Here is a 14,656-nt window from a genome sequence, read left to right on the forward strand (position 1 = left end):
GGTAAATTGCCTAAAGAGCTCAAGTTGGACAATTTTGTGGAAGAAACAGACAGTGCAGGGTAGCACTGTGGGCTGTCCATTCTGCTTGTCCTACTCTGTCCATCTCCTGAGGAGTGGCGAAGAGAAGGCAGCCCAAGCAGTTCACTGAGGCTGTCACAGACATCTTTTGGAAGAGTTACTTTCATCAGTGAGTGACCAGCTTATAATACAAGCTTTTCAGGTGGTGGTCATTTAATTAATGATTAAATAAAGCCTTTTATGTACAAAACTAGCTCTGGCTGGGGATAGTTGACACTGCCCAAGCAGATCTGTCCCCAGCAGAGGTGCAGCACTGTACCTGTGCATTTGGGAAGTGGCACATCTTTCTGTGTAAGATTTGTGGGTCTTTGTCTCCTGGTCCTGATTTTCTATTTCCTGCTGTGTTTTGGGGGGAAGGCAGAGGGAACACATGCTGCCATCTCATCAGTGCTTGGGACCTGCATATAGCTGCCTTTTGCTTTGGATGCTGGACTCACTGTGCTGGGACAGTTCCTGTTCTCTGTCCTGTATAATCAACATCTTTGTAACTACCTCTATTTCTACAAACCTTAGAAAGCAGTTTCACATCTGATTTTTTATTCCTTTGGTTGAGAGGAAACACCTGCCAAGGGAAAACTTGAGTATTCCATGTCTCAGAGAAAAAAGGTCTTTGGAAAAATAGTGTGAGTACAATAAGGCAGCTTGTTATTTACAGTTCATCTGTTACATTCTGTTCTGTTCTAATCATGCTAAGAAATAGGCTTAAACTTGCCTGCCAGACCTGTAAAACCGCTCAGATTTGCCCTGTCCTGGGAGAGAGCAGAGCTGACACATGTGCTGCCGGTGTATAAACAGCACAGAATTTGCCTGAGCTGGGCTATGATAGAGAAAAAGGATTCTGACATCTGAAGAGATTGATTTTGCCTTTCTCGCAGATGTACTTACCTCGGAGTAGCGCCCGGGGGAGCGCAGCTGCGTGGGAAAGCAGCACGTCAGCGCACAAATTATGTCATGCAGCCCAATGACTGCAGAAGATCCCGGCTCGGGGCTCGCCTGAGGATATAAAGCTGGCTGGAGGCGCAAAAGTAGCGGCGAGCCGAGCGGGAGAGAAGCACGTTGCGGGAGGCAGGAGCATCCCTCCGCTCCCGCTGCTCGTGTGCCGTGTTTGCAGCCCCCGAGCGCGCCGGGGCTGAGCGAGGGGAGAGCGGCTCTCCCGGCGCACGGAGCGAGCTCTGCTCTCCCAAATGAGCTCTTCCCAAATTGGGGGAGCAGAGCGGCGTTCCAGAGATGTTGTCCTGTTTTGTCTGGCTCAGCCTCCCCGACTTGGTTATCGCCTTTGTGACCCCAGGAAAGTTGCCCCTCAATGGGAGCCTGGAGAAGACTTTTGTAATCCCGAACGTGTCGGGTTTCTTTTCCTGGGATAATGACAGCCTGGCCGACTGGCAGAGCTTTGTGAACAGGAGCCGGTACGGAGCAGAGTCTCAGAGCACGACGGTGAAAGCCCTGCTCATCGCGGCGTACTCCTTCATCATTGTCTTCTCCCTCTTCGGCAACGTCCTGGTCTGTCATGTTGTCATCAAGACGAAGCGCGTCCACTCTGCCACCAGCTTGTTCATTGTGAACCTGGCTGTAGCCGATATCATGATCACGCTCCTCAACACACCTTTCACGCTGGTAAGAGGGGGCACAGATGCCTGGGACGACCCACCCCTGAGGGAAAGGAAGCACCTAAGCACTTCACAGACATGGTGCAGCCTGGGAGGTGGGGGGATGCACCACCACAGTCCACCCCATAACTGAAGTCAATTTCTCTGGGCCCCTACAGTGCTATAAAGGTGCTCTGGTGGCTTTTCCTGCTTTACACTGCTATAGGCAGTGTGCAGGTGTTCTGCAGATATCTGTCCACTCCAAATTACAGCCATTGGAGTTGCCTTTGGAAAACTCCGCATGTATTTTTCTTCTCTGATTCCAGCTATCTAGTTGAAGATTGGAAATTACCCATTTGTTAAATGTGGCCCTGATAGTACTTGAACAATAATAACCTTGCAGTGATTGCTTAGTATTTTAGTAGCATCTGATCCATTTTGCCCTTCTCTTTTCTAAAGTATTCCCAAAGTAATGCTATAAAACTCTTGAAAAAGATTACTGCTCACCATTGTTTAACAAGCTGTTTTGAAAAGCTGTAGTTTGCTTGAAGTGAGATAAGATGTACAGGTCACCGTATCACATAAAGGAGGGCTTAAAAGGAAAAGCAAATATATTGACTCAATAGTGAGGCTGCAGAAGCACTCACTGTAAATAAAAGAGAACAAATATCTTTGATACTGGACTGCTTTGTTGTCCTGGAGGATATTGCCAGGCCACTGAGCAGCAGTAGCCTGCCTCTTCAGGGTTCAGAAGCCAGAAATTTATACAATTATACAAAAAAACTGGTATCTTAAAAGTATCTTTTACACAGCACAAGGAATTGTGTACTGGAGCTATGCTTATAAGCAGTTGTGGGGTGCACAAAACTAATGCTCATCTTATTTTAGGCTCGTTTTGTGAACAGTACCTGGATCTTTGGGAAGGGGATGTGCCATGTCAGTAGATTTGCACAGTACTGCTCCCTCCACGTCTCTGCCTTGACCCTTACAGCCATTGCTGTGGACAGGCACCAGGTGAGACCTCTTTGAAGCAGAGGGATGGAAAGCTTGGGAGAGCATAAGTAAACTGAGAAAGGATGATCCCATGCCCTTTCCCCCTCAGTTCCCAGAGTATCATAAGATGCACGAGGAGCTGACAGGGTAGGGGGGCAGTTCCTGCTGTCAGAATAGTTTCGAGCCCACAGCAAGGTAGGAGGTATCCATCACCTTGCTATCTCTTCCAGCTGGGTAAAGGGATCTTTTATGCAGTAGATAATTCAGTAGCTCTCAAACAAGGAGAAAGTTCAAGATCTTGATAGGAATTTATGTGGACAGTTCTCCTTTGGGGTGGCTTGGCCAGCACTAGGGTTGTAAGGGACATCCTAGTTAGCTTTCTCAGCTCTATCTCTTGATGTTCTGGGATGTCCCACCTCCTGTTACCCTGAATACTGGAGATCTGACTATAGTACACTGGTGCTTGTCACAGAGCTGTGGCTTGCTGTTGATAATGGGCTCAAAACTGGGGACAGTTGGGTATTATCAGTTTGGAGTCATCCAACAACCACACAAAACCATTTACATCTGGCATTTTCTGCTAGAAAGATTGTTTCCAGAAAATGCACTGGCTATCACAAGCATTCCCATGGAGGTCTGGTTAAATCACAAACCCTTTAGTTCTTTGGGTCACTGATACTGAAGAGTTTGAAACTTTTTTCTCCTCTTTTTTTTCTTTTTTTCTTTTTTTTCAATTAAGGAAATTGAACCTGGTAATGAACATGTATTAACACCTCCTGGTGTTTTTCCCACCTAGATGCAAATACTGAAATTTGGGGGTAGGACTAAGGTCTGACTTGAACCATATTTCATGGTGTTAAAATTCAGGTTTTCATATACAGCTTACAGTCCTTGGGAGCTGGGTGAAGACTGTACTGCTTGCATGCTAAATTACCATATTGAATAATAAATTTAAGGCTGGAAGATTGTATGAAAAAAAGTGTATTTTTTTCCAGAAATGTAATAAGCCTAGATTTTGGTTTATTTTGTGCAGGTTATAATGCACCCTCTGAAACCTCGCATATCTGCTGGAAAAGGTGTTATCTACATCTCTCTAATCTGGATCATGGCAACTTGTTTTTCCCTACCACATGCTATCTACCAAAAGCTCTTTACCTTTGAATACAGGTAAGGATGTGCTTTGCTTTCCTCCAGTCTCCCTTGAGGCCAAACTCTGAGCAGTCATACTTTGGTATATTCCACTGAAAGCCTTTAGCAATGTCTGATATCCTGTCCTTTTTATTTTTAAATATTTTATCTTTATTCTGCCCCTCTAATCACACAAAATAGGCTAAGAAGTTAGAGGATCTGGCCTGGACCCTTTACCTCTGCACACTGGCATTTTATGCCATATATTAATCTGACCTCTTTGGGCAAACCAGAAATGAGAAACGAAACAAACAAACCAACCAACCAACCAACCAAAAACTCACTAAAACCCAACAGGTTTTAATCTACTCTTTAGCCCTCGGAAAGTAGATAAATCTGCCTCAGCTGTCAAGAGCCTTAATATTTGGAAAGTGCTTCAATGAGGGAAAGGTCCTTAATATGTGCAGAGACTGTGTACCTGTTTGCCAAAGGACAGAAAATAAAAACCTGCGTATGTGCAGCTGGAAATTTTGTAATTGATGAAATTCATAAAATTGTGATAAGGTCATGAATGCCCATAAGAAATTATCACCACATTGCTCACTGGCTGCTCCATGGCTCAGATCCTTGAAGAGCAGAGCTCTGTTCAGCTGTAACATTTGTCACAGATAAACACAGTGCTTGTTTTCAGGCCACGTGGCAGAAGCCCTCTCCCACCTGCCTCCTTGTTTCTGATGTACTTATCGTGCCATCTCTGGCCATATGTGTTCTCATCCTGTGCCATCTCTCCATTTGCAGTGAGGATGTTACCCGGTGCCTGTGTCTGCCAGATTTCCCTGAACCTGCCGACCTCTTTTGGAAGTACCTTGATTTAACAACCTTCATTTTGCTCTATGTGCTGCCCCTTCTGATCATCTCTGCTGCCTACGTGACAGTGGCAAAGAAACTCTGGCTGCGCAATGTCATCGGGGACGTCACCACTGAGCAGTACTTTGTCCTTCGCAAAAAGAATAAGAAGACCATCAAGATGCTGATGCTCGTTGTCATCCTCTTCGCAGTTTGCTGGTTCCCCTTGAATTGCTATGTCCTCCTCCTCTCCAGCCAGACCATCCACACCAACAATGCCCTGTACTTCGCCTTCCACTGGTTTGCAATGAGCAGCACCTGCTACAACCCCTTCATCTACTGCTGGCTCAATGACAGCTTCCGATCGGAGCTGAAGGCTTTGCTCAATATGTGCAGAAAAGCCCCCAGGCCCATGGAACAGAGGCTTCCCTCCACTGTCCCATCCTACCGACTGGCTTGGCCAGAAAATGGCAACCTCAAGAGGTTACAGGCCTCCCATGTCCTTCCACCATCCTCCAACATCCAGTCAGGAAAGACAGACATCTCTGCAGTTGAGCCAGTAGTAGCTGTGAGCTAAACGGTGACCTTGGGAAATCTTACAGGACTGCACATAGACTTAGCAAGAGCTAAAATGGTGGGAAGATGTGGAGTCCTGGCCACACAACAGGTGATAAAACCAAGAAAGGAGGTTCTGCAGGGGGCAGTATGAAAGAGTTGCATGTCTAATACAGGCTGATGACAATGGTGTGGAGCCCCTAGAGGGGACAAAGTAAACTCTTCCCAGGAAGGAACTTTTGCCTTTGTCAAGGTGACTTTGGACTGGCTTGCAGGATGGGATTCTCTGCATGTGTGTTGCTGTTACCTGCATGACTGAGCCTTGTTAGTTACTAGGATTGTGGGTGTGTTTTGATGGTACTTAAACAACAGTCTCATCACATCAGGCCTCCCTTCACCTCTTCTGACTCTCCTTGTAGCAACATGGAAATGGTTGAGAGGTAGACTTTTAGGTTGCTATCTAATATCCAGTGCAACTGGGTAGGAAAGCATCCTTTCTGAACTGGGATCTGAAAAGTCAAGACCTGTTCAGAATGAATGAACAGATGTATTCCACAAAGCCTTTTGGGTTTTTTTTTGGTGGAAATACCCTTAGAGAAGTGGAGGATATGATAGACACTGATAAATAGGAGTCTCTTACATCACAGGCACTTTTTCTAAGAAAGATCTGAAGAAAAGCGGATGCCTATTCTTCAAGTAGAAAAATAGTTTTTCTTCAAATAGATAACTAACCCCAAAAAATATACAAAAAGTTGGACATGCCATTCACAGCTGGAGTATGGATAATTAAGTGCTACTGTGGATTTGGACTAGAACCTTTTATCAGAGTATCTTTGCATCATTGTCAAGTTGCAGCTAAAAGATCCCACAGTTTGACTTTTAACTTGCCTTTGAATGTTGCTCTCTTACCCTGTAAAGCATCTGCATACTTGTCACTTCAGACATCTGGGACATTTCATCCCAACTAAGAAGTTAGCTCTCTGGAATCAGTTCATAAATGAACTGCTTTGAGAAAAGAGATAATCTCTCTGATGGAAAGTAATAAAAGCAGAACATTTGTCTGCAAGTTATCCTCTGATGACTGCACAATTTTGGTGCATTTAAGCTGAGATGCGTCCTATTTGGAGTGGCTAAGAAAATTCACAACTGCAAGTGTCTGAAGTAGATTTCAGAACTTAAAGTTCTTAGCAGAAGAAAATACGGGTTCAAATAACAAAAAAAATGTTGTTCCAAAACCTCTACTTTATATTGCACAGAGGAGCAGTATTTCCTTGTGCTGTGGAAATTAGCTTGACCATCACATCAGCGTGCCCCATTCCACATTTAACTTGCAGCATTCAGCAGTGAAGTGAGAAAAATTTTCTTATAAATGGAAAAAAAAAAGTGAAACTGTTTTTCTCAGTGTCCTGTAATAAACTTACAGTTCTGAAATAATTTTAAGCCTCGTGCAGGGTTTTCACACCTCAGCATTTAACAAGAGTGAAATATCTACCACTCTTTGCAGCTAACCTGCCCTTGCACAAGCAGTTATCAGTCTCTCACTGTGAATCCAGTGCTATTTTACTGCCCTTTATCAAGGTCCCTGGAGTCGGAGTATTTTGTATCACTGATCTGCAGAGTCAAACCTTTCCTCCTGCCTTCTTTGACCCCTTATGCCAACTCCCTCCCTCAACATTTACAATACATCAGCCCTGAATTGTTCAGGGCGTCATTATGGATGATCATTGTAGGTCACTTCCAAATGAACTATTCTATTCTAATCTATTCTATTCTAATTCTATTTTATTCTATTCTGTTCTAATTTTCCAGTTGTGCAGAATTTGTGAACCATGCTCCCTATTCCAGTGGCAGCAGAATCCAGCACTTTACTAGCAAATAAGTCTCTGAGAATGCTGAGTACCTCAGTGAGATGTTCTTTCTGAAGCTGAAGGAAACATCTTAAGATTCACCATTTTTGAGTGTAGTTGTCATCCTGCTACATATATAGAATGTTGCTGTAACTCCAGTAGACAAAATCCTCAGATGCCCACTCAAATGCTCCTGGTGGGTCTGAGCGGGACTCCTGCAGTTACAGATCACCTACAGATGCTACAATCCTGCACTGGGTGGCAAAACTTTCTCCTCCAGGCTCTGATCAATCCTGAATCCGGGCACAAGGGGGGATGCAAGAAGTTGAAGCTGTTTGATTTAATTAAAAAGAACAGGAGGGATGGACTGGATAAAAGGAAAAGAAGAGGCAGATTGGACAGTGAACTTTAGGAGCCTGTTCAGGAACGAACAGGTGGCCAGCAGAGGTCCAAGTCTCAGAGAGACTCGGACAGCATGGAAGAGGGGAACGTGGTTGAAGCACTAGAAATGGTGTCCTTGGAAACTGTACATCATTCACTGGGTGTGCTACAATGTGCTTAGCATGGTACAGGGTAATTTCCAATAATTAGCTATTTTTCATTTTCTTCATATCTGATTTGGGATTCTGGACAGACATTTTGCATTCACCAGTGCTGCTGAAATCAGTGGGGGGTTGTGCTCTGCACACACAAAGTGCAGTATGAAACAAAGTACTCCAAAAATATTTGCCCTGGGCAATTTAACTTGGGCATCCAGGCTTCATGGGTATTTTTTCATTCTACCCCATCTCTCTTGCAGACCAAAGGGTTCTTTTAAAATGCTAATACAGCCATTGGTGCACAAACTGCATTCAGGTGCCATCTTGGTGGGTGTAAAGGGAGGATCTGAGTGTTGATAAAATGAGACACAATGTGTACAGGGTGGAGATTAATTTTCCATTTTGTGCGTGTTTGCCTACTGTAGCTGGAGTTTTTGCTATCTTTTGAATTTGGGAGGTGTGGCACAAGGCACTGAACAGCTGTTCAGGGGATCTGCACAGCCCAAGAACAGACATTTTGTGGGAAAATGAACTGCATTTAGAGAATACATCATCTGGCATACAAATAAAGGAACTCAGGGTTACAAAGGTAAAGTTAATGCTGACATCTCCAAAATTTTGAGTGGTTGGCTCTACAACTTCTATGGTTTAGTGTGTTTTGGGTTTTTCTACTCAAAAGCGAATTGTTATTTGTATTGACAATACTGCTTTCTTATTTTTCTGTTTCCTTGAAAAATATTGTAACAGGCCTAAGAAAATTAACTTACAAGTGCTAGGAATTAATGAATATTAAGTCTCAGTTTCTAAAAATATTCCTAGTGTTTTATTCATTTTCTCTGTGTAGAATTATGCAGAGACCTCACAAGGGAACAAAGGCACTGCTACTCTGTATGTTGCAGCTTGTGCTATTCTGAATAGCACTCAGGGGAAAACAAATCCTTGAAACCTTTCTGGCACTTCTTGATGTTGGATCGGGATTTTAGCTTCCAGCTTTCATTCCTGCCTCTTTCATAGAATCATGGAATGGTTTGGGTTGAAAAAGACCTTAAAGATTGACTCCCCAGTCCAACCCCCTGCCATGGGAAGGGTCATCTTCCACTAGACCAGATTGCTCAGAGCTCCATCCAGCCTGGCCTTTAAAAATTTCAGGCATGGGCCATCCACAGCTTCTCTGGGCAACCTGTGCCAGTGCCTCACCACCCTCGCAGAATTTCTTCCTGATATCTAATCTAAACCTGCTCTCTTTCAGTTTAAAGCCATTATCCCTTGTGCTATCAGTACACAACCATGTCAAAAGTCTATCTCAGTGTTTCTTATAAGCCCCCTTTTAGTACTGGAAGGTGCTCTAATGTCTCCCTCGAGCCTTCTCTTCTCCAGGCTGAACAGCACCAACTCTCTCAGCTTGTTTTCATACGAGAGGTGCTCCAGCACTCTGATCATGTTTATGGACTCCTTCGGACTTGCTCCAACATGCCCGTATCCTTCTCATGTTGGGGACCCCAGAGCTGGACACAGCACTCCAAGTGGGGTCTCACAAGAGCAAAGTATGGGAGGTACAATCAGCCTCAGTGTAAGTCTGAAAAGTCTCAGCAGCCACTGCTGTCAGACATTGTGGTGCTCAGCAGGAAAAATCTACTACTATATTCCACTACATAGGGTTTTTTTGTGACAGAGAAGTTTGTTGTAGCAAAAAAAGATGGCAAGGGCCACCACCTGAGCTGAGATAAATGGAGGGTCACATGCTTTGCTTTCCCTGCCATAATAAGCTGTAGCCCAAGTCCGAGACTCTTTCATCCAAAGGAAAGCAACAAATAGCTCAAGCTTGTACCTGCATCCATTAGAGGAAATTTCATAGAGTACAGGCAAAACTAAGAGTGCTTAGCAGAGTCAAAGCCTCTTGCTCTTACAAAGGAAGAAAACTCTTTGAAGCACGCTGAGATCACACAAGGAAAAGATGACAAATTTCTCTTGCACAGAAGAAAGGAACCTCAGCTTTGGTTGGTTTTGGTTCTGACTGCAGGGCAGCCCACCTATTCTCCTGTCAGTGGGGGATGAATTTCTCCTCTCAGCTGACGGAGATGAGAAGGCAGCTGCTTAAAACATAGCAATATCCTGTAACTTCAGGAATATTAATTCCATTGTCTGTCTGGCATTTTCAAAGGATATCAGACACCATCTCCAAGCTATCTTTATTTACTTCCACCCTTTTTATAGGAAAAGTGCTGGGAGATTCCAGAGATTTCAAAATCACAGTTTTCTGAGAAGCATAAACCTCCAATTTCTTTAATGAATAGATTAACTAGCCACCACTAGCTGTTACAAACATGGTTTTTATCTCTAGAGCTGAAAGCCCTTGACAAAGGTTGATACCATTGTCTATGTTTTGATACCACAAAGGGAGAGAAATCACTGAACTCCATTATCCTGAGGTCATTCGGTTTCTTCAGCCTAGAGAAGGGAGACCTCATTGCAGTTACAGCTTCCTCATGAGGAGGAGAGACAGGCACTGATCTCTTCTCTCTGGTGACAAGTGACAGGACCTAAGGGAACGGTATGAAGTTGAGTCCAGGGTGGTTCAGGCTGGATATCAGGAAAAGGTTCTTCACCCACAGGGTGGTCGGCCACTGGAACAGGCTCCCCAGGGAAGTGGTCACAGCACCAACCTGACAGAGTTCAAGAAGCATTCAGGCACATGGTGTGATTCTTGGAGTGTCCTGTGCAGGGCCAGAATGATCCTGATGGGTCCCTTCCAACTCAGGATATCTTATGAATATTCTGTTATAGGGAGTCTTAAATACTTGCATATTGAATGTGAAACTTCAAGATGTAGTTTGATGCAGTTTGAGTAGACCACGATTAAAACAGTCTGGCCATGAACTGCACAGAAGTCATTAACAGATCACTCTACAAGACCATGATTGCCAGCTGCAGACTTGTCTGCTTGTTCCAAATTTCAGGCTACATTTGTGCAGTGAAGCTACTGAGTAGGGAGCTTGTGCTGGGCTCAGCAATAGCTGGATGAAGCTGTACAGTTCTTGGATGTGAACAGATCCATCTGCACAGCACTGAGCCATGACCCGTGCATGCACTTAGCTGTTTCAAGAGCTCCAGTGATGTCTTACTCCTCTAAGTAGACTGACCTAGAAACTGCATGTGGACATGCAGAGAGAGATTCAGAATAGCAGTTTCCCAGGAGACTAACTATTATTCATATCTGCCTTATTCCTAAAGCTCTTGAGTGCTGGTGAGAGAGCGCAGCCAGCTCCCTGCTGACACAGTCTGCCAGCATTGTGTCGAAGCCACCGGGCTGTGAGAAGTCTGCACCTGAGAAGGCACCTACACCACCTAACAGCTCTTGGAGGCTTGGCTGGGAGTGCCATGCCTTCCCACAGCCTCGGTGTCCAGTGCTGGTGGTTGGTGGTTTGCTCTCTTATTCCCGGTGTTCCTTGTGCCACCAAAGGGGAATGAGGATGGGATCCTCCCCTGCTTTCCCCATCCTGCACAGCCCAACAGAAGGGCAGTCCCTGCTCTTCCTGGGGTTGACACAGTGGGCCTGGGAGAAGGTTTGGACTGGAATTAAAGAAAAAGGGAAATTCTTTGGCCCATCCTTTCTTCTTCTGGGTACAATGTCCCCCACAGCCTGTCCTCTGGCTTGCAAGTTTCAAGGATTTCTGAGTCATGGTGGGGTGAAACTTCCTGCCTCTTGCCTTAGGCTCAAAGTCATTTAATGATACTTAGAGAGGCAGAGGTGAATCCAGTCATCATCACAATATCCTGTGGAAAAATTGCTTTTATCTACAAAACAAATCAGCACCTCCTGGCCATCTGCCACAGTTTATAAACTGAGCATGGCATTCTATGGTATGGAATATCCCTTTGGCCAGTTTGGGTCAGCTGTCCAGGCCATGCTTCCTCCCAGCTTCCTGGGCACCTGTTCTTTGGAAGAGCTTGGGAAACTGGAAACTCCTTGGCTTAGGGTAAGCACTGATCAAGCAACAACCAAAACATCAGTGTGTTATCGATATTATTTTCATACTGAGTCCACAGCACTGTGCCAGCTACTAAGAAAAAAGTAACTGTATCCCAGTTAATTAATTAACTGAAGGTCTAACAAATGATTCCTGGCTCTAAGGTGTCAGCTCCCTTATTTCCGCAGCATGTAGGGTTAGGTCCAGCTAGAGCAGACCAGTTATGTGGTGGAACACAGCGCTTGACTCAGCCCCTAAGGTCACAGGAGTATGAGGATTTAAGACGTAATTACAATTTTTGTGGGCTTTTTTTCAGTTAAAAACACTATGATGTGACAGGTCTGTCAGAGGTCACCAGTTTTTAATAACGTGAAGTTAAGGACATGTATCAGATGTTCTAAAAGCACATCATCAACCTCTGAAGGTACAAAACTTGGTGGGATATGTTGGAGGGACATATAGGGTGGTGGTAACCACGTTGTTATTGTCTCATCCCTACTGCCTTTTGCTCTAGAAGTGATTTGCCCAGAATTTGTCTTGAAGAAGTCCTGAGACAGGGCTTAGAATGATCTGATACTTGAACGAGGAGGACAGCAGGGACCAAACCCTTGAGCTGGGTCCCTGGCATTCCTGTTCGGCAGTGCAAACACATTCCAAGGCAAGCAGACAGTAGCCCTAGGCTCCGTTTCTCCTCCTGCAGCTCAGATTCCCAGCACTGAGGCATTGTTCTGAGCTGTGCAGCAGCACGTATTTCTCTCATCCCAATTTAGCTCAGATAAGAGGGGAAAAAGCAAACAAAACCCCCAATTCTTTTGTTGCTGATTGAGAGATTTCACTGCTGTTGTTTTAGGTAGTGCTGACCCATTCAAATGCCTTCAAGGGCACCTTGCACTTTCCCTGTACTCTGTGGGGATTCGAGAATCTCACTTAAGGGGACTAACTCAGCAACCCCTGGGTTGGGTGAGAGCACATTTGTAGGTAAGGAATTTTGTTTGCATGAAAGTGTTTGGTTAATCTCAATGATTATAAAAAGTTTGAGATGACTCACATCAAAGAATCTGAAAAAGCAAAAGACAGGATACAAATTTTACTACTTAAAAAGATTAAATAGTGTTATAGTGCAAGTTCTTTGTCATGGTCCTTCAGGGGAGGGTTGGTAACATGACATGAACCAAATAGATGTTTGAATATTTAATGATATAAAACCATAATATTTTCGTTACATTGTGTCACTTCAGAAATATACTTTTTTAATGTTTAGTAGGAGTAATTATTTTTTATCATTATACTAATAACTTAGTATATTAAGTCAAATATTCCATGATCAGGAAAGCACTCTTCTGGAGTTTCTGGCCATGCAGCGTGCATGACAGAAACACACAAACTGCCCCTGACATACAGCTAGATTTTGATTTGTGCCACACTCATGTGGTCTGTGCAAAGTCATGCTCATAGAAAAGATTTCTAGAAAAGTTGATTCCAATGACACAGCTTTTACTCTTCCCCGCTTCTGTGACAGTCTCACCTGTGCCTTTACTGAACCAAGCCACTGGGACACAATCTATTATTTGTCTTTCAGCAGTATTTTATTCAACCAGCAGCTCCTTTTTTCTGTGAATGAGGGATTATTTTGCAAACACAGACATGCAGGAAGCCAGTGTGCCAGACTGTGTGCAGTGCCGTTCCATGAGCTATTGGATGCAATATGGACATGCTCAAAAGGGTGATAAGGGACTGAGCAGTTAGAGACTGGTGATCCAGCTCATTCCCCCAGGTTCCTGTGGCATAGTGTTCCTGAATTCCCACATCCACCTCCATGCTCCTGCTGGTGCCCCCATCCACCCCTAGCTCATGGCTGAGCTGCCCCACTCCTGTCTCCATGGCAGTCCCTTGGCTTCACCGCTGTCCCTTCTAAAATGGGGGGCTGTGCATGACTTCAAGGCTCTCTTCCCCTCCAGGCAATCTAAAAATCCAGCCAGTATCCAGCAGCATAAAACCAGCTTACACTTCTTAATGGGAACTCAGCAAAGAATAATGAATGACAAGCTTCCTGTGGGCTGTGCATACTACAGAGGAAATCCAGATGATACAGAAATGATTAGATTAGATAACTAATTATTCACTAGGGCACAACGGTTTAACTTCAATTATTCATATCAGCCACATGACATTCATTACTGAAAAATAAAGATTTACACCAAGGGGCTTCCTTCCTCGAAAGTTTTAACTGAGACAGACAGAAGCCACCATAGACAGCAGACAGTGGTGGTGGAGGATATGGGGGTTAAATCCCTCTTACCACCTCCATTTTCAGAAAACCTCTCACGACCCAGTTTCTGTCTTCCTGTTCACAAAGTGCAGGCAGGACAACCTTTGTTAATGGGGCTCTAGGCTTAGGCACTAAAATAGTCACCAAACCTGCTATTAAAACATCCACTGTTCCCAGTAAGGGGAAAAAAATGGACACAAAACTCATCCTTTATTCTAAAAGTGACTGACAACATCCAGAGGCAGAAAACCAGTGGGAAACAACTGCTTTTAGAGGCACACAATCTGCTACTGGAATAAACATTTTTACTTGCTCTCTGAAGTTTAAATCACAAGTTTCAAATCTCTCAAGAGCCACTTTAAGGCAAAGAGTGTGCAGAGGAGCTAATTGAAACTCTCCTGCAGTTGGAGGATTATTAACACCCAAGTGGTGGAGAGACAAGGAGAGAGAAAGAATGCCAGGGACCAAACCTGAATTTTGACACTGCCATTTTATTTTCTGGGGTATTTAAAAGAGGACAGACAAATGTAGCTGTTTCTAGAAAGAGTGTAGTGATGAAGAGGCTGAAGATGGACTCTTTTCCATAAGGCTGAACCTGGAATTCAGCCCATCTTTTGAAAATGGCAAAACACAGCAGGAGCAGTGCCACTAAAGCTGGGCAGTTAAGAAACACATCTTAAAACAGGAAGATACAGCTGAAAAGTTCAAATGTGCTGAGACTGGCCAATTTGTAGATAGTAAATCACATAATGGATATGCTATTTATCATGTGCTGACACTTTCTGAACAGCTTTTCAAATTTAAACAGATTTTGAACCAATTCGTGTTGCTCTGACAATTTTAGGAG

At 44.2% G+C, this 14,656-nt stretch overlaps 1 protein-coding gene across 2 annotated transcripts; it reads left to right on the forward strand.

Annotated features, from left to right (window-relative positions):
• Positions 1-1,143: 1,143 nt before the first annotated feature.
• Positions 1,144-5,529, forward strand: GPR83 (G protein-coupled receptor 83). 2 transcript variants are annotated; one of them, XM_069030854.1, is made up of 4 exons: positions 1,144-1,692; positions 2,553-2,678; positions 3,691-3,824; positions 4,584-5,529. In XM_069030854.1, the coding sequence occupies exons 1-4, from the start codon at positions 1,306-1,308 to the stop codon at positions 5,206-5,208; spliced, it is 1,272 nt and encodes a 423-aa protein (XP_068886955.1). In that variant the 5' UTR covers positions 1,144-1,305; the 3' UTR covers positions 5,209-5,529. The 2 variants fall into 2 exon arrangements, with proteins under 2 accessions (XP_068886955.1, XP_068886963.1); XM_069030862.1 differs by lacking the exon at positions 2,553-2,678.
• The last annotated feature ends 9,127 nt before the right edge of the window (positions 5,530-14,656 follow it).

Source organism: Aphelocoma coerulescens, chromosome 1, assembly GCF_041296385.1.
Source record: "Aphelocoma coerulescens isolate FSJ_1873_10779 chromosome 1, UR_Acoe_1.0, whole genome shotgun sequence".
In the NCBI taxonomy this organism is placed as follows: Eukaryota; Metazoa; Chordata; class Aves; order Passeriformes; family Corvidae; genus Aphelocoma; species Aphelocoma coerulescens.